This window comes from Stegostoma tigrinum, chromosome 26, assembly GCF_030684315.1.
Source record: "Stegostoma tigrinum isolate sSteTig4 chromosome 26, sSteTig4.hap1, whole genome shotgun sequence".
Lineage (NCBI taxonomy): Eukaryota > Metazoa > Chordata > Chondrichthyes > Orectolobiformes > Stegostomatidae > Stegostoma > Stegostoma tigrinum.
The window spans coordinates 11440067-11460673 of record NC_081379.1 but is presented as its reverse complement, the minus strand read 5'-3'; the positions used below and the strand labels follow the sequence as shown (position 1 = coordinate 11460673).

The window sequence follows — 20607 nt, the reverse complement described above, 5'->3', positions numbered from 1 at the left end:
GGCCAAGTCAATGTCTAGGCCTCAATTGCCCTGGAGAAGCTGGGGATGAGCTGACTTCTTGAACAGCTGCAATCCATGTGTTGCGAGGGCACCCACAGTAAGGAGCCTGCTGTGCAAGGAAGGCCCATGATTTTGATGCAATGACAGTAATGGGGCAGTTCCCAGTCAGGATCATGTATGACCTAAAGGGGAAATTGCAGGTGGGGCCATCCCTTGTACACCTACTACCCTTGCCCTTCTGGGTGCTAGAGGTCTGGAAGGTGCCAGCTCAGGGGCTTTGGTAAATTGCTGGAGGGAAAGGTACATATGAATCAAGAAAGGGTCTCTAAGATTGTCCTTATGCTCTGGGTTATTCCTGGCAGTAACAGAGAGAGCTGGCTGTGGAATTGCAATTTTGATATTTCATGCAGGGAACCAGCCAATGGCAGCAATTGCCCAAGGCTGTTGTGTGCAATACACATTGCAGCTGTGACCACCAGATGGAAGGTGGGAATTGCATTAGGGAGAATGGAAGGATACGAAACTGTAAAGATGAAAGCATTAATGATATACAAAGGGAATTATTTGGAAGGTCAGGAGCAGATGGAAGTAAATCTAATAAATTGCTGTGGTCTGAAAGCTGCTGGAGAGGGAGCTGACAGCTAAGGAAGTGAGATATAGATCTTTGTAGAAACAAGCAAATAAGCAGTAACTTTGGAAACAATGAGATATCATTAGATGGCACTGAAGAAATGGCAACTATGATCAAAGATCTGTTGGTGGTGTTGTCTAGAACATGGAGTCTAAAACCCCAGACTCCTCAATCCGCGTACACAACGTTAACTGACCCAGGCACCTTAGCATGAATCAGGAAAGGACTACACAACATAAGTCTGCAGTCAGTGAACCAGGTTGCAACTTTATTTGAAGACAGATAATAAAATGTGAGGCTGGATGAACACAGCAGGCCAAGCAGCATCTCAGGAGCACAAAAGCTGACGTTTCGGGCCGAGACCCTTCATCAGAGAGGGGGATGGGGAGAGGGAACTGGAATAAATAGGGAGAGAGGGGGAGGCGGAGAAAAAAGAAGATAGGTGGAGAGGACAGTATAGATGGGGAGGTAGGGAGGGGATAGGTCAGTCCAGGGAAGACGGACAGGTCAAGGAGGCGGGATGAGGTTAGTAGGTAGGAAATGGAGGTGCGGCTTGAGGTGGGAGGAAGGGATAGGTGAGAGGAAGAACAGGTCAGGGAGGTGGGGACAGGCTGGACTGGTTTTGGAATGCAGTGGGGAGAGGGGACAAGCTAGGCTCCTTTTGGGATGCAGTGGGGGGAGGGGACGAGCTGGGCTGGTTTTGGGATGCGGTGGGGGAAGGGGAGATTTTGAAGATTGTGAAGTCCACATTGATACCATTGGGCTGCAGGGTTCCCAGGCGGAATATGAGTTGCTGTTCCTGCAACCTTCGGGTGGCATCATTGTGGCACTGTAGGAGGCCCATGATGGACATGTCCTATCCTATTCTTTAGAAACTTAAAATACTTCCCAGATTCTCATAGCTTTGTTAGACTGACAAATTGTTTAGTCTGCTACTCTCTTCAGGAGTTGACTCTCTCTCTCTCTCTCTCTCTCTCTGTCGGAGGCTGAGCTGTTCTGGTCACTGCTATATCCCAACATGCCCCTAGGTAGGCCGGAGAATGGGGGTACCCCAAGTCCTGCTGGTCTGGGGTCCTATACCTTCTCGTTACCTTCCGGAACTTTCCAAGGACTTGACCAAGCACAGGTATCAAATTAATTGGCTTTATCACCTTGAAATGCTGCTAATGGCTCTCGACAGCTTGCTTAAGAGCGACTCCTTTGATGTGTCTGTTCTTGGGTCATGGACTAGAGTGATTGGCAAGTGGAAGCTATAACAACGTTATAATCGAGGCACTGGATACACAATTTTAATAATCTCAGTCAAAGTGAAGTATGGGAACTGTATGGGAATGACCTGTGGGGCTGGAGCCTGGGCCAAGCCTTGTTTAAGCTGCAACACTGCCTGGGTGTGTTGCTTGGTCAGATTCCACAGGGCATCCTTTTGCAAAAGTTGCAATAGGGGAGCAGTCTTTGTTGTGAAGCCATCCGTATGGTTACGGTAATACCTACCCAGTCCCAGGAAGGAATGTGGTGAGCTCACATCCGTGGGTAGGCTTTAAGTGGTGATGGCTTCTACGTGCCTCTGTTCAACCTGATGGTTACCATGAGCAACAGTGGTGCCTAAGTTGGAGACTTGTGTTTTCATAATCTCTGCTTTCTTAGGATTAACTTTTTAAGCCTAAATGGGCTGACAGGACCAATGATTCTGTTTTTCTCTACTGCTGGCCTGTAGGAGCAAATCATCCACATACTGTATGAGGTCGTCTGGTTTCAAAAAGGGCTCTAAACCTTCACGAGTCATTGGTGAAAAATGGAGGGGCAGTTATGAAATCCTTGGGGAAGATATGTCCAAGTATGTTGTTGTCCCTGGAATGTGTATGCAAACTTGTATTGGCAGCTTTTCTTTAATGGAATAGAACAGACCCAGGTGCTAATATGCAGCGCTGTGAAGTACTGGGCTTCGCGATTGTGTTACCTCTTGGTCTCAGGGCTAGTAGGCACTGTTGGTGCTGCAGTGGGGTGACATTGTTTAATTCTTGGCAGTCAACAGTTAATCTCCGGGAGCCATCCGGACTGGCCAGATCAGACATTCTTAGTGGAAGCAATTGTACGGAAGAATCCCTGATCCACTAAGCTAGAGATAACCTTGGCTAATTCAGTCTCTGACAACACAGTGTGGAGCTGGAGGAACACAGCAGGTCGGGCAGCATCAGAGGAGCAGGAAAGCTGACGTGTTGAGTCAGGACCCTTCTTCAGAAATGGGGGAGGGGGAATGGAGCTCTGAAATAAACTGGGGTGGGGGTTGGACTGGGTAAGGTAGAAAAAGAACAGGAAATGACATCATCAACGCAGGAAATGACATCACTGACCCAAGGAAACCTAAACAGATAAATAGAAAGCGGGACATAACACCAGCACTTCACCGGAGGCTCACTGATGATGTTACCTAGAATGGTGACGAAACGTCTGAAAACGAACCTTCCAGCTCAGCGAGCAAACTCATATCCTTAACTAGCCTCTTTTCAGTGTAAATGCTCTATCCCAAGGCATAATCCTGGTGAATCTCCTTTGCACATGATACTTACAGTGATCCCTGGAGATCGAATGGGAGGGCACTTGACCAACAAGATCACCCTCCTTGAAGCCATCTCTGTCCCGGTGTAGAAGTGCTACTCTTCAATAACCAACTCAGATGCTTGGACCATTGTGTCTGAATGTCCGAAAGCACAACCCTTCTCTTCTCCCAGCTCTGTATTCACTAATGCTCGAAGGGTAGCCAGAGGAAAAAAAAAAGCCTAAAGTCACCCAGAAGCACAGGGCTTGACACCACTTACTGAGAGGTGAAAGCTACTGAACACTTCACATGGCATTTCCTGATCCATTGAAGGTGCAACACGCTTCGAGACTCAGTGTCTCATAGAACAGTACAGCACAGTACAGGCTGTTCGGCCCACAATGTTGTGCCAACCTATTATCCTATTCTAAGTTCAATTTACCCTACATTTTACTATCATCCATGTGCCTATCCAAGATTTTCTTAAATGTCCTTAATGTATCTGACTCCACTCCCACCGCTGGCAACGCATTCCGCCCACTCACCACCCTGTTTGTGAAGAACCTCCCTCTGACATCTCCCCTGTACCTTCCTCCAATCACCTTAAAATTATGTCCCCTTGTAATAGTCATTTCTGCCCTGGGAAAAAGTCTCTGGCTATCCACTCTATCGGTGCCTCTCATCATCTTGTAAACCTCTATCGTCACCTCTCATCCTTCTTCACTCCAATGACAAAAGCCCTAGCTCCCTCAACATTTCCTCATAAGACCTGCCCTCCAGTCCAGGTAGCATCCTGGTAAATCTCCTCTGCACCCTCTCTAAAGCTTCCACACCCTTCCTATAATGAGGTGACCAGAACTGAACACAATATTTCAAGTGTGGTCTAACTAGAGTTTTATTGAGTTGCAATATAACCTCGTGGCAATCCCCCTGCCAATGAAAGCCAACATACCATACGCCTTCTTAACAACCCTATCATTTTGGGTAGCAACTTTGAGAACTCTAGGGATGTGGACCCCAAGATCCCTCTGTTCCTCCACATTGCCAAGAATCCTGCCATTAACCCTGTATTCTGTGTTCAAATTCAGCCTTCCAAAATGAGTCACTTCACACTTTTCTGGGTTGAATTCCATCTGCCACTTCTTTGCCCAGCTGTGCATCCTGTCAGTATCCCACTGCAACCGACAACAGCCCTCAACATGATCCACAACTCTACCAACCTTTGATCTATCAGCAAACTGACTTACCCACCCTGCCATTTCCTCATCCAAGAATCCCTATAATGAGGAAACAGGTCCTTTGGCCCAACAAGTCTACACCAACCCTTGGGGCATCCCACCCAGACCCATACCCCTATAACCCACCTAATATACACATCCCTAAACATGGTTTAGCATGGCCAATCCACCTAACCTGCACATCTTTGGACTGTGGGAGGAAACGCACGCAGACAGAGAGAGAACATGCAAACTCCACACAGACAGTTGCCCAAGGCTGGAATTGAACCCAAGTCCCTGTGGCTGTGAGACAGCAGTGCTAACCACTGAGCCACCATGCCACCCCTTAAGCCTATGTCATTTATAACGATCATAAAGAGCAGAGGTTCCTACAAAGTGAGGAAACCCGTCGTCTTTGGGCAGTCTTGACCATGATGTGGAACGGCAGCGGCAAAGGAAGCGAACCCGAGGCTGGGGTATATCCCCCAAACCATAATGTGACTCCACTGCAGAAAGATCTGAGGATTCAAAATTGGGCTGCTTCATCACCTGAAGCTTCATCTAGTTAGACAACATCATCGCCGATTTCATGATAAACGAATAGCCAAAGCCAGCTCTGATATTGCACACCATCTGGAGGTGGACCAGGATTTTATACAAGGTTAACATTGCCTCCTTGATGTTGTACAGTGTGCCGCCAATCATACAGCCTTGGGTTCTGTGTACCTTATTAACTGCACTTTCAATCAGTTTCCTGTACATACATACACATCCAGATCATTCTGCTCCAGTCTGCCCTTTGGAAGTTTAGAAGATGTAGGAATGTATAAAACAGGAGCAGGGGTAGGCCATTCAGCCCATTGAGTCTACTTCACTGATCAATGAGATTGTGGCAAATTATCTGTCTCAATGCATTCCCTCACTGTCTCCCCACACTCCTTGGTACCATTCTCCTCAAGAAATCTATTTATTGCTTTCTTAAATGTATTAAGTGACTTCACCTCCAGCCTTCTGAGGTGGAGAGTTCCACAGATTACTGCCCCTCTGAGTGAAGAAATTCCTTTACACCTCATTCAGAAATGGTATCCCACTGCAACCGACAACAGCCCTCAACATGATCCACAACTCTACCAACCTTTGATCCCCAAAGCAAGCCCTCCTTGTTCTGGAACCACTCCCAGGGGAAACATTACCTCCATGTCCAGTTTGTTTATCCCTATCAGACTTTATCAGTGTCACTGAAATCCCCTCTTATTCTTCTAAACTGCAGTGAATACAGGCCCAGTCGACCCAAACTGCCCTCAGACATGAAGGTGCCAGCCCAGGAATTGGGCTGATGTTCCTTTGTTGAACTCCCTCCATGGCCGATGTTACTTTACATCATCTCTCCACATTTTTCTTTAATCCATTTGTGGGATGTGGTTATCACTGGCTAGGGCAGCATTTATCGTCCATCCGTCCGTGCCCATCGGGCAGTTAAGAGTCACCCACACTGCTGTGAGTCATACGTAAGCAAAACCAGATAAGGAGGGAAGATTCCTTTCCTCTTGTGGATTGGAAGAGCTTCTTTGTTTAAAAAGAACAGTCGATGGGGATTAGTGGTCATCATTAGGGTTAGCTTTCCATTCCAGATTTATGTTAAATGCAACTTCCACTATCAACTATAGTGGGATTTACACCCATTTCTTTAAATTGTAAAAATATACTTTATTCATTAAAACGCGCGAATGTACATGCAAAGTTACTGAAGCAACTCTTTGCACATGGAGAACACACAGTTTTAAATTTGACAATCCTTGCCAAAAAAACACCCAAGCCACTTCTTACACCTGCAGGGCAATATTTACACACATTTGATGAGAGTCAAATAACTGAACAGACCCCTATCGTACTTCAGCAGGAAGACCCTAGACAGTGCTCTTTCCCCACTGTGACCTGGTGACAGCTTTGCTGCGTCCCTCAGCACATAGTCCTGGGTCTTGGAATGTGCCCAGTCTGCAGCACTCAATCGAGGTAAACTCTTTACACTGGAAGACCAACAAGTTCCAGGCGGAACAAGCAGCATCGTACACCAACTTAACAGCCCTCCAGGCGCACTTGTTATTTATCTCGGTGTGTGTCCTGGGGAACTGCTCATAAAGCACAGAGTCCTACATCATGGAGCTGCTCAGGACAAACCCTTGACAAAATCCCATGCTGCCAGTGAGTTAGCCTGGACCTTAGTGACATCACCGCTCCTACTGAAGGGAACCACTTTACTGTTCTCCATGTCAATTTCATCTGCCATTTGTCTGCCCATTTCATTTGACTGCATCCTCTGAAAGTTCTATATTGTCCTCCTCATGGCTTACAACACCTCCAACTTTCATATCATCCGCAAATATTGAATTTTTATCCTTTACACCAGAGGCTAACACATTTATATTTATATCAGGACAAGGAAGGATCTCACCAGTGATGCTTTGGGAACTCAACTGTAAATGTACCTCCAGTCAGGCAAACACATTATCAGTGTCCCTGTTACCATCAAGATCCTTCTATTTAGTTTGTACAAGTGGAATTGTATCTCACTGTCAGCAGGCAGTTAGGAGAGAAGAGGGACAAAATTGATTTGGGGAGGGAACTAGATGTTGCTGGCCGAGTCAGTGGCAATTATAATGCAGTGTGACTGCCTGTTCCAGGTAATCTCACTGCAATGGTCACATTCCTTCTGTTAGTGGCAGATGGACTCAGAGGGAGGGAGGTGTGAGGGCTATTTGTAGCTGGAGAAACCGAAGATAGCAGCAAGCTCCACAACAAATAAACTAACTATCACAGAGGTCAATCGAAGGTCTCTCAAAGCAGAAGGTGATGTCCCTATTAGCCAGGTCAGATTTGTAAAACAATTAGAATCATTCCGAACATGAACACTCCATAAACAAGAGGGACTGCTGGTGAAATTACTGTCAAAATGGTTTGTACATGTTCATGGGTTTAACATGAATTTTAATCAATCCAGCCCGGGGGTTATGCCTTCAGAACGCAATTCCCCAATCTCTGGAACTCTCTCCAACCCTCTCCCTTCTTGGCCCCACACACTTTCCTCCACTCGCACCCAACCCCTCCACTTTCCCCTCTCCATCACGTTTCCTCTCTCCCACTACTTCTCTCCTCCACTCTCCTACTCACTTCTCCTTCACTCCTCCTCTCGTCTCACGCCTTATGCCCCCCTCCATTCCCACTCTCCATCCATCCACTCCACTACTCCCCCTCTTCAAAATTCCTCTCCCCCACTTCCCCCTCCTCCTCTCTCCCTTTCATCACTCCCCTTATCTTCCACTCGCTCCTCCCCATTCTCTTCTCCATGGCTCTACTCCTCCACTTTCTCTCTCCTGCATTTGCCCCCAACTCCCCCTCTCTGCCACTCCCCCTGTGAGAAATTAAACAAAACTGCAGTTATCACAATAGCATTCTAAAAGCGATCGAAGAAGGAAAATGATGTGGTTTTCAGGCAAAGATATTACACAGTCTTTTAGCGTGCCTCCCTCATTTTCAATCTCTGCTCTTTTCTCACCCATTGAAACATTGATTGTTAACTCAAACCAACATCTCAAACCAAGCAGCTTTCTATGCCTGGAAAATCTGACAAGTCCAAAGTTGGTCAAGGTCACCCTCTAGAGGTTGCAGCTCCCTTAACAGTGAGTAGAGACGACACTGAAGTGAATTTAAAGGAATGAACATGAGACATTCAGAAAGATTCAGGCTGGGGTTCCAGTGTAACCTTCCTCAGAATGGTAGGTACAGGATATCATCTGTATTGTGCTGAAAAATGAGGTGGAACTGTACAAAAATACATAACGAGAGCAGTGCAGCAGTTTAGCAGGTGAATGGTGAACTCTTGAGTTGTAAAAGCAGGATAATGTTGGGCCTAGATGCCAAAGTGTGAAGCTGGATGAACACAGCAGGCCAAGCAGCATCTCAGGAGCACAAAAGCTGACGTTCCGGGCCTATCATCTCTGATGAAGTGTCTAGGCCCGAAACGTCAGCTTTTGTGCTCCTGAGACGCTGCTTGACCTGCTGTGCTCATCCAGCTCCACACTTTGTTATCTTGGATTCTCCAGCATCTGCAGTTCCCATTATCTCTAATGTTGGGCCTAGTTTTGATCTTTAGTTGACGCTAAACTTGAGCAGAACTTGACCAAAAGTATTGTGGCTTTGTTCCTGAACTGGGAGAGAAATTAAAAAAACATATTCTGCCTGTGATGCTGACTATCTCTAGCCACAGGTAAGGCACAGAATGAAGAGGCGCCAATTTAAGACTGAGCTGAGGAGGAATTTCTTCTCTGATGATTGTCAGTCTTTGGAACCCCTTGCCACAGGGAGCTGTGGGTGGGCTCCTTGTGTATATGTAAAGCAGAGATCGATTCTTGATCAGTCAGGTGATTAAGGGTTACAAGGAAAAGGCAGGAAAGTGGACCTGAGGAATTTTGGATCAGTCATGATCCAATTGAATAGCGAAGCAGGCTCAAGGGGCTTAACATTCTGCTCATGTTCCTATTTCTTATAGGTAAGACTTTTATTAAAGCCATTATAAAATCAAAGAACTGTAGATGCTGGTGTTCTGAAATGAAAGCAGGAAGTGCCGGAGAGACTCAGCAGATCTGGCAGCATTTGTGGACAGAGAAACAGTTTTTTAAAATTCATTCATGGAATGAGGGCATCACTGGCTGGGGCAGAATTTATTGCCCATCCCTAATTGCCCAGAGGACAGGTTAGAGTCAGCTACTTGCTGTGGGTCTGGAGTCACATGTAGACCAGACCAGGTAAGGATGGCAGTTTCCTTTCCTAAAGGACATTAGTGAACCAGTTGAGTTTTTCCTGACTCTCAATGATGGACTCATAGCCATCATTAGACTTCTAATTCCAGATTTTGGAAAAAAATTCAAATTCCACCAACTGCTGTTGCAGGACTTAAACCCGTGCTCCCTGAATGTTATCTGGGTCACTGGATTAACAGTCCATCAATAATACCACTAGGCCATCACCTCTCCACATAGTCCTTGACCTTGGAATGTGCCATCTGCAAAACAGGAAAACCAGCACATTTCAGGGAGACCAAGAAGTTAGGTCACTCTTGTTAGACATATCTGACCTGTGAGCACAGGTTGTGTATGTCACTACATAATTCCATCAGGGGCTAGTGTTACTGTGACTTTGATCTGCTCGTTATGCAATTCCAAACGTGGGCAGGAGTTGCAGTTAGAATCCTGGATAAATTATTCTCTCCTTTCCTAATGTCAGTGCTAAGACAGGTTTTACTGTTACTACTGTGCTCTCCCAGCTTAGCACAAAAAGGAACTTCACAGAATCAGAGATAATGGGAACTGCAGATGCTGGAGAATCTGAGATAACAAAGTGTGGAGCTGGATGAACACAGCAGGCCAAGCAGCATCTTAGGAGCACAAAAGCTGACTTTTCGGGCCTAGACCCTGATGAAGCCCAAAAAGACACCAAGAAAGACAGGGGCAGCAGACACATGGGAACCTGAACACCTCCAAGCTCCCCTCCAAGCTAGCTACCATCCTGACTTCAAAGTATGTTGCTATTCTTCAGTGTCACTGGCTTAGACTCCTGGAACTTCCTAACAGCACAGCGGGTGCACCTACATCTCAAGGACTGTAGTGGTTCAGGAAGGTGGCTCATCATCATCCCCTCCAGGGCAATTACGGATGACTAGTAAACCCTGGCCCAGCCAGCAAAGCTGATGACTCTTTGGTACATTTAAAAGAAAGCTGGGTAGGAAAAGGAAGATCCAAAAACTACATCTCATCTTCAGCTTGGGAAGTGAGCAACACTAGAAAGGTACATTACTTCTGTTTGTCGCCCTGAGCATCAGTTGCGTACTGGGGTCTAAAATCAGCTCCAAAGGGAGACAGGAACCTACTCCCAATTGTTCACACTGATGAATGAGTTGGGCTTTTGATGATAAACTGGCACTTTCTGATTCTAATCATCCAAGTTAGTCAAATTCAAATTTACAGATGGTGGGATTGGAATTTACACACTCTCTTCTAACAGTTCTGTACCCAGGTGTCACTCAGACTTTACTGGAGATGAGGAGCATAAACATCAGGGGAGTATAAAGCTGAAAAGTTAGTGCAATATTTCTGCAGCACTCAAACTCCCTCAGCACAATTTTCTACCTGGAAAATATAACATTGGTTTTTCAATTTAATCGAAAAAGAAAGTTCCCAGGAAACGATCATAACTTTCAAAGTTCGGCATGCATGAGTCATAAGTTAATGGGCAGCCAGTTATTAAATTCTAGGATTAAGATGCATTGGTTAAAATAAAAGTCTGATTGGAACCCTTCACTGTTTAGAATACATTCTTTTGTGACTATGACCTTACTCATCTTGTTACTCACTCCAGTAATTGCCTGTAAAAACCGCTAACACTCTGGATATCTGCAAGAAATGTATCCACCTACTCCCACCTCTCTGTTTAATCTGCTTTGGTTTAGCCACTTTGTTTTGTTAGATTAGATAATGGATTTTCACCCAGGAACACATTCATTAACCTGTTTTCTGTTGTGCAATTATTCACATTTGACACCTGCAGAAATTTGAATGATAGTGCTGTTAAATTTATTATGATTGTGCAAATATCAAATTTATTCTCTAGCTCAGTAACGGCTCCTTCCTATGTTAATACCAATTACAACAGATACAGTAAAATGTATCCTCGGCTCCCCGAGGTTTTGTTAATTTAGCAAACTAGAGAATAACAGTTATCCTCTCTTCTACTCTTTCTTTTCCTGCCAGCTTTCTCTCTACCATTTCTGTAACCAATGATTACTGGCTGAGTTTGGTCCTCACGGGGACGCTGCCTATTTTTTGGTCCTTTGCTCAAGTGGCTCTTTCGAGGTATGTACCAAAGTTCACCAGATGCATTTGGGGATATCAAGTATCACCAGCAAACATGATCCTTCCTTCATTGAATGTCCATTTGGCTATGTTTCTAGTGGGAATTACTGGTGTGAACTATCTAATGGTTCTGAAAGGGTTAACGTTGAAGATTGCAACAAGCTTCACCCAAGGATTTGGGCAGGGAAATGTTCCTTAGGGAAGGAAATCTGCCATCCTTACCTGGTGTGGCCTACATGTGACTCTTAACTGACATCTGGGGCAATTAGGGATGGGCAATAAAATGCTGGCTTATCCAGCAACGCTATCATCCTGTGAATGAGTTTTAAAAAAGGGAAAGGCACAGCACTTTAGGATCTTGTAGAGTGAGGATCTCCATCTTCAGCCTTAATAACAATGTCTAAGTTACTAATGCAACTTTTACCTGATTGCTACCAAGCAGTAAAGTACATCTCATTTAAGATCAGAGCCTCTCTTTCCTAAAACTAGTGCTTTTCCTCCAGCACTTTGTCAGCCTGTCGACCCACTTAAGGGAAGTGGATGGAGGCAGCAACTGTGCCAGCTACAAGTTGGTGGTGGGTGGCATCAGAGCAAATACATTAAGTAGCCATGGAATAAGGTGTGGAGCTGGATGAACACAACAGGCTGAGCAGCATCTTAGGAGCAGGAAAGCTGACGTTTTGGGCCTAGACCGATTTCTGAAGAAGGGTCTAGGCCCGAAACGTCAGCTTTTGTGCTCCTGAGATGCTGCTTGGCCTGCTGTGTTCATCCAGCCCCACATTTTGTTATCTTGGAATCTCCAGCATCTGCAGTTCCCATTATCTCTGTAGCCATGGAATAATCCCTTTGCTTAACCAAGTTCAAAAGAAGATTAAGGAACAGAACCTCATCTTTTGCGTTAGGCACCTGACAGCTTCTGGAATCAACACTGGATTCAACAAATACAGACTGAGGTCTCTGTCTCCATTTTATTTCCATCCTGTTTTCTGTTTTGCTGTTGTTTCTGTTTCTCATTTTGCTTTCATTATAGGACAGCAACTGTTCATTCTGCCATTCTCACCTCCTCTGAACACACAGAATCCTTACAGTGCGGAAGAGGCCATTCAGTCCATCAAGTCTGCAGCAACCTTCCAAAGAGCATCCCCACCCAGACCCAGCTCCTCCACCCTATCCCCATAACTTTGCACTTACCCAGGCTAATCCACCTAACCTGCACATCTCAGAATTTGTTCTGCTGTAATAGGTCCTGTACCACATCTGTGTGCCAGTTAATTATTGCCGTTTTCCATCCGAAGACAGATCTTTCCCTTTCTTCTCCTTCTCATCCTACCCCATTCATTTCTTTCAAACATATTACATCTTCAGCATTTCCCAGTTCTCACAAAAGGTCACGGATGTGAACTACAAACACTTTCTCTCACCGTCGATGCTGCCTGACTCACTGAGTAGTTGCAGCTTTTTCTGCTTCAGATTGCTAACAAGGGATTCGCTGAAAGGTAGTGCATGAACGAATAAGGAACTAGACTCCACCACTGATGTTGGGGTGAATATGTCAGAATCAGAAATGCTGGGAGGGTATGACTGAGAATATGCACCAGTCAGACTACACTATAGAAGGTACTCAGCAGCAACTCACCAAACCTCATCTGACATCATCGTTCAAACCTGCAACCTCTACTCCCTGGAAAGACAAGGGCAGGTGCTTGACAACAGTTCCACATGCAAGTCCTTTTCAAGCCACATACCATCTTGACTTGGAGCTGTTTTGCTGTTCCTTCAGAGTCTTTGGGTCAAAGTCCTGGAAATTTTTTCCTGTGATGTACCTGCACCGGATAGACCAAAGCAATCGAAAAACACAGCACACAACCATCTTCTCAGGGCGACAGAGAGATGGAAAAGAAACACTGGCCTAGCCAGAGACACGGACATTCTGTGAAAGAATGCAGTTGGAGTTAATGAGGGAGGGCTCAGGGGCCATTAAAAGGAGCAAACACCTAGGTGAACTCAGCCTGGATGGAGATGCATAATGTTCAAGCATGGAAATTGTGCCATTTTATAGCTGATCTTGATTTGAAGGCAGATGTCAGTGACAGGGTTGAAAAGAATTCGGTGGTTTTGTAGAGATTTTGCACACGACTCACTAGACAGCATTAAAGAAGATTGGCTGCTTCCCCATCCCAGAACTAGAGACATTGAAGCACAAGAAAATTGTACCACAGGAAAGTACAGAATCTATTTTCACTTATTGGGAAGTGGTGTCATATAAAGTAGAAAGTGTCAAACAAACAGACAGGCAGAATAAATAGAAAATGTACACATCCTCATTTGTAGGCAGGCAAAAACAGATTTTTATAAATATAGTTTAAGCTTTATTTACCTTTTGTTTAGCTAAATAAAGTGGCAGAGTTTTATAACTGTACAAAATACAGACTTTTTCAAACAATGCACTGACATTATAAAAATAAAAATAAAAATGGATTACAACACAGTATACGCCTCCGTGACATTCAATCAATGGCAGTTCAAATATGTGAATGTAACTCGAATTAAACTGGTACTGATTATAAAAATGAAAATCAGACAATTAATTGAACACAATCAAAAACTGATTTAAATTTTTTTACAGATAGCTGTGCTGGTGAGACTGGGCTTACAAATGCAATTCTATTCACAAACTGCTGCAATACTGCTTTGAAATCAGTTGTTCTCAAATGTGTCTGATTATGAAAACACATTTTGGTTGTGAAGAGTAGGGATATTAGTACTTGGGAATAAAGCATTCTCCAGTCTCAGATCAGAGACACCAGTTAGGTGTAGAACAAAGCTGTAGCAAGCCCAACAACCTGCTTAAAGACTTGTGCCAAGAGGAATCCTCTTAGTTCAACAGCAATGTGCCTCTGGAGAGTACTGCCCTCTGCACTGTTGTGCATCTATTCAATACCCAGAGTAGTCACCAAGTGGTCTCTGAGGACAACCACCAACTTAAAGATGCCTCGGATCTTCCAAACTCATTATTTTTATTATCTTACAGGTAGGACCAATTTCACAATCTTTGAACAAGCTTTCTTGCTGACCTTATCCTTACTTCATAAAATCATGGTTACTGTTTCAGTCTGGATGTGATCAAAAGGCAGATTATATTTGAAGGGCTGTGAAACCAAAGATTGTTTGGTGACCCAAGGAATGGATTGCTAAAATGGAACCGCTAACTGAAATGATAGCAGTGGAACCTGAGTGAAGAGTGGAAGATACAAAACTGGGTGGGGTGCCAGCGGGGGATTTATTAACAGACTAATACCAAAATGAAATATTTTAAGGGTAAGAGCTGCAGAAGATTCTTGCCTTTAGCTTGTGATAATGTCTCAAGCATCTCTGGTGAACCATTTTGTTAGAGATGTTTTGGGGGTAGATGACATGGGGACAAGGTGATATACATTGTACTGCAACCCGAGCAAAGGTGGCTAAATAGTGAGATAGTTACCGATTGTCTTTTGCATTATTTAATGATGGCAACTCAGTTATGGATGTCAAACTGAGGAAATGAGGATGTTCCAATGTCAAAACAGGAACAAGGGGTGACTTGTCACGATCACTAGTTGTCAGTCTGCAGGACTGACCACTGTAATAATCTCAATGCAGGCCCACCTTCTCATTTTAGGTGATAGTGTTCCTTTAAGGATTGCTTGGCTGGGCCATAACTTTCCCTGGACATACCTACCTCCAGGGACTTGATACTCTGCCTGCATCAAAGTGTCCAGCAGTTCACTTCCAGTGTTTAATGTCTGTATAATTCCCCTTTCCCTTATCTGGTACTTAGTGGTGCTGTGTGTTATTAAATTTCTATGCTGCTGAAACTATTTTCATTAATAACTTGTACTACACATTTTCTTCCTCTCACATTGTATGGCTGTGACCAAAATTTGACATCCATCAATTATTTGCAAATGTCAGTCATGTTGCTTTTGATAATGTGGGTTCTTCTTAATCAACAGACTTTGCCAATAAATGAAAATGATCAGATGTTACATATAGTTACAGCTTCACAGTAATATTCAAACTGAGAGTTAATGGCATCAGGAGTAGACTTCAAGGTCTGAAGTAAAGCCTGTCCCAGAATAAATCTGATGGAATTAAAATACTGGCTGGTCACTGGTAACAAAATCAATTACAATCCCCCAATTACAGATGCAAATCTTCAAACTTTGCACTGACAATACACAATAGAATTTTATGCAGATAGAAATAAAGGGAAGCTTCAACAAATTGATCCATACAACCTTCATCCAAATTCTCAGATTGCAGCTTGAAGTTGTTTCTGGTTTTGTTCAGATCAAGAAGTAAACAGCGGAGCTGCATCAGGGGTCACTAGCAGAAGGTGCAGTGATATATGCTGAGTTGAACTATTTCAGAGGAGAATCGGGAAGGAAGCTATTCTGCATTCCCCTCAACATGTTCCTCTAACATCACCCCCCCAACACACACACACACACACATTCAGCTTTTAGAACTGTCCAGTTCATTCTTTTTCAAGCAACACATCTAATTAAACATGGCAAGAATTCAGGAATCAGAAACCTAGTAACTTGCAAATTTCCTCCCCCGATCCCATCATTTAAATAGTTAAAAAAACTGAGCATGTGGTAACTTGGAAATATGTTTCCCTACTATCTTCTAGGAACAGACAATAAAATGATTTGGTCATTATATGTATGGGTGTTCTGACTGTAGTTATAAAGTCTTGGGTAAAAGCCAAGATGCAAAGCTTAGAAGACAGATTTACATACAAACACACCCTTCAGTTAATCTGATCTTATTTACCAAGTCTATTTGGCATTCCAATACAGTTTCTAATGTCCCCTAAGCAGGAAGGGAATGCAGCACGCTACCTCAGGCCAACACTGAAGTGTCAACTTGGGTATATTGCCTCAAATTCACAGTATTCCTGACAAAAATGATGCTGACAAAAGAAAGCAATACGATGAGGCACATTTATGTTTTAAAATCATTAACAGCCAGAAATCGATTTACGTTAATAGACAACACTGTCTATTGTCATGTCAGATTAAAAACTGAGCATGAGGTATGTTTTCCCTTCAATGATAAGTCACGATGAAGTTAACACACAGGAGTTCCTTTCACTTATTAGAAATGTAGTAGTGGAGCACTCAAGGTGGACGAGGCTAGAATTGAAGAGACTGGAAAAGAAAAGCCAGCTTTTTTAGATAGACACAAACACAGTAGCTATTTTTACAATGAAGAAAGGAAGGATTGATTAAAATTCACTGGCTAAAAATCTTTTCAACTGACTCTAACATTTTTCTGATTATTGGTAGGCTCTATATGATGACAAGGTCCCACATATATGTCAACGCTTGCTGCATTTTTAGCAGTTTATTACCAAACAGCTGCTGCTTGGCCTCTCAGGAGAAGCAAGTGAAAATGTTGGCTTTCGAGTAAATCATTGGGCCCCAGTGATTGGTCACCTACAGTTTACCAGCATAACTTCACTGGTACATGTACAGCGATGGAGGAGAATGGCGTTTATTATTGGTAAATGCCTCTATTTTACAGCTTAAACGTGATTTCGTATCAAAACACCGATTCAGTGAGAAGTCAGCACTGAGGTAACTGCTTTCATTAATAAAATGTAACACATAGCCGGGTAATAACACAGGCCATTATCCCTTTGTGACTAACTACAGGTCCCACGTAAGTGTAAATTCCCTTGCCCCCTCACAACGTGATGCTTAACACATGGTTCCACAGACACAAATGAAATCAGACAGCAAACCTGAAGACTGTTCAGCTGGATTTGACAGACTTGCACTGTGGATCAAGTCTATACTAAAGGTCAATGCTCTTAAAAGATTAGGTAGATTCATACTTACCCTCACACATCTCTGCCCTGGTATTGATTCTGGACTTAGTACAAACAATGACTGGGTGAGTTCTGAAGAAGTGTCATAGTGAATATGAAATGTTAACTCTTTCTCTTTGCTCCAAGGATGGTGCCAAAGCTGCTGAGTTTTTCCAGCACTTTCCGTTTTGATTCCAAATTTTCAGCATCAGCAGTATTCTACCTTTAGTTTTAATGCTTTATGAGAAGTTTTGGATTCATCACCTTAAATAACTGGGCATCACCAGACATCACCTCACTGTACATATCACAAAAGGCTCTTTAAAATAGACTGCAGGTTTGGTAATCTATAACCTAATCGTTTTTCTGAGTAACACCTTCTTATCCCACATTTCAAATGGTTAAAGTGTAAAACGCCATTGTTCTTTAAAAAGCCAAATAACAGGACAAACTGATTTCCTTTCGTTTTCACTCATTATGGTGACTTTAGGTTCAGTCAACTGCTTTGCTTCGCTGGTTAATTATGGTACGTGGGGTGCAATAACAAAAAAAAAGCAAGTGTTAACATTTTACAAGCTGAACTGCGGGAGTAGTGACGTGGTTTGGATTCAAGAAAGGAACTCTCACGCCCCAATGCTCCTCCTTCAGTTATCAATGCTGTGTTATTACTCATCTCTGGAGTAAGTTCCTTTAGCCGATTCAGTAGAATGCCTCTGGCATGGTTAGGCACAGCATCACCCAAACTCATACTGTAGTACCGTGCAGGCAATATCTTCAGCCCATCACTCAACTTCAAACTCCACACCAATACTATCCAAATTGCAGGGTGTGCTCCAAATGCAAGAAAATAACCAGGTTTAAGGGTCAGGGGAAGTGTGGTGAGGTGGGATAGACAGCGACGGGATACCGTTAAGGAAGGGAATATCTAACATAAGTGTTAACTCCATAAATAACTTTGGCCAAAAGAAATGATCATTCAAAGCATTACACTGTTCTGTAATCCATTTGATCGGGAAGAGAAACTTACTCAGTGCTTGGCAGAAATCTGATACACGTTTGAAAGTAGGAATGATGTAGATAGCTTCTGTTCCAATTGATATCAATTCACAATGAAAGATGGCCACAGGCATAAAAGTGTCAAACAAATCCAGATGGTTCAAAGATTATACCATGCAGCACAAGTACATCCTTGTGATTGCGGGCATATGATCATAGTCAGCTCTTCCATCATCCATCACGATTTAAAAACACCTCAATAAACTCCTTGCTTATAATGACCAAGCAGTAGCTCATAGGTCAAACTGATATACAGTGTGAAAACAAGCTGAATCTGGAACAGGCCAGAGGTAAACAATGGGGAGGGAGTGGAGTGCTACGAGTCAATCATGTGTAGGCATTGGGGCAAAGATTTAAAAAAAAGTATTTTCTTTTAATGTTCAAGGAAGACTGAGAAAATCAATTATAGTATCATCTAAATATTAGCAAGAGAAACAACAGATTTACAGCCCTCCAGGGTTGTAAGGAAATGCAAGTGTCAGAAGGACCTCCGAGTTGAAAATCAGGATATCAGTGTATAAAACACATGAGCCAAGTCTATGAAAAAAAACCCTAATTCTTCTTTGATAGGACGGAAGGAGACTAAAGTTTGCTTAGTGATATCTGTAACTTAACATCAAAAAAGAAAGGCTACTTTTCTTAAGTAGCGGTGCCCAAAGATGGAAACACTCAGGCAGGGCCAGCACCTTTCAAAAGGTCAGGTATCAGATACTGTTCAACAAATGTTAAACCTTTCCTTTAGGTACTGATTAACCTGCTGTGCCTCTCCACTGTTTTTAGTCAATTCTGATCTGTGTTCCGCAAGATTGAAAGAGTTACTTTCAGAAAAGCAATGAAAATAAATTAACTGCTCAGTTACATATTCTGTGAAGAGTAATCATTGAACACATTCTGTACAATTTAAGTGCATTGCCTCTCCATCAATAATTTCAGCATCGTTTAAAGCTAGAATCTAACCGTGCAAATGGGATACCCAGGCCAGGTTATGCAGCATGGCCATTCTTTAGCATTCCGTGTTCTGCACATCATGAGTTCTTCAGCCGAGCTGAGTTTTCCCAATTGATGTTAACCTATTCACTATTCTAAAACATTACAGGAACCTCATTATGTGATAAAGTTTTCTCTTCTCTATCACTTTCTCCAGGGAGGGTCAGGACAAAGGGTTAAGAGTTGGACTGAAACTGAGGCTCAGACAGACAGAAACTGAGGTGTTCCCCTCACTGATGGAGGTGCGATCGGTCATCTGGGCGCTTGATGTGAATCCTCCGAACCCGTTCGATCCTATCCCGTTCCTCCTCTTCTTCGAGGTGGTGAGACCGACCTGCTGCTCCTCCGGTCGCCTCCAACAGTGCATTATCCGGCCCACGCCCATCCTGAGTCTCGTACAGTAAAATATTCAGAGTCTCTTCATAGATTCGAGCTTCAGGGAACTCAACCTGTGGAAGGGACAGACTGTCAATCAATGCACATAGCTCACAGTGCTGCACACCAAACGCAGCGAAATGAAAACAGGCAGCCAGCAACCTGACACAAGTGTCTCAATTCACTTTCTTCACCCAATGATGAATAAAGGTGCTGACGATCCTAGTGAAATCCTGTGGACAAATCTTCTATTCATGAATCGTCTTCTAATCGACCCATACAGGCATGTTTGACACATTTCTGGAAAAACTGAGACGAGAGCCCAGGCTTTCTGATTCAGAGGTAGAGATACTATCATTGCATCACAAAAGCCCCAAATGAGTGATCTATTGCTTAGCTCATAAGGAGCACTGTGGTATACACCATAGAAGTTCCCATAACTGGGGCCTTAAAATCTTATATTTATACCTATAGAGAAGACTTATATTTATACAGTGCTTGGCATGAGCAGCTGGTGTCCCAAAACATTTAAAAATCAGCTCTGAGACACTGACCAGACAATCCCCTTGCAAATCTGGATGAGGGACAAACATTTAGGTTGGCACAACATCGAGGGCCGAAGGGCCTGGTCTGCGCTGTATTGTTCTATATTCTAAGTTCTAAAAGGGAACTCGCCAGCTCTTCTGCAAACAGTCCCACAGGATCCTCTGTGCACATCTAGACAGTTTTATATCACTTTCACACTTACTGCACTTCAAATTAAAAAGGACAATTACGGTACAGTAAATGAGGTAGAATGGAAAATGTGCGGCTGTGGGAGTCAATTGGGAAGACAAGCTGATGTTTTGGTCAGACACTTCCATGGAACTCTAAGGGGCCACCTCTGAGATTTTGCTTTCAGATGGTATAATTGAGTTGCTGCACAATTCCAGCACTTTCGGGCTCCATCACTTTTCCACTATCGCACACCTACAGTGAACAAGCTGAGCTTCCTGTACAAAAGTAGACTGTTTACTTGAAGTGATCTCGCTGCCTTCCCCAGT

The 20607-nt window shown here is 43.6% G+C and overlaps 1 protein-coding gene across 3 annotated transcripts in view; it reads right to left on the bottom strand.

The window, feature by feature from the left end:
• Positions 1 to 13677: 13677 nt before the first annotated feature.
• The window catches only part of kctd10 (potassium channel tetramerization domain containing 10), a 147502-nt gene continuing 140572 nt past the window's right edge, over positions 13678 to 20607 (bottom strand). For all 3 annotated transcript variants that reach the window (XM_048555698.2, XM_059654947.1, XM_059654946.1), the window contains one exon: positions 13678 to 19638. In XM_048555698.2, coding sequence (XP_048411655.1) covers positions 19420 to 19638 — 219 coding nt within the window. In that variant the 3' untranslated portion in view covers positions 13678 to 19419. The remainder of the gene's footprint in view (positions 19639 to 20607) is intronic.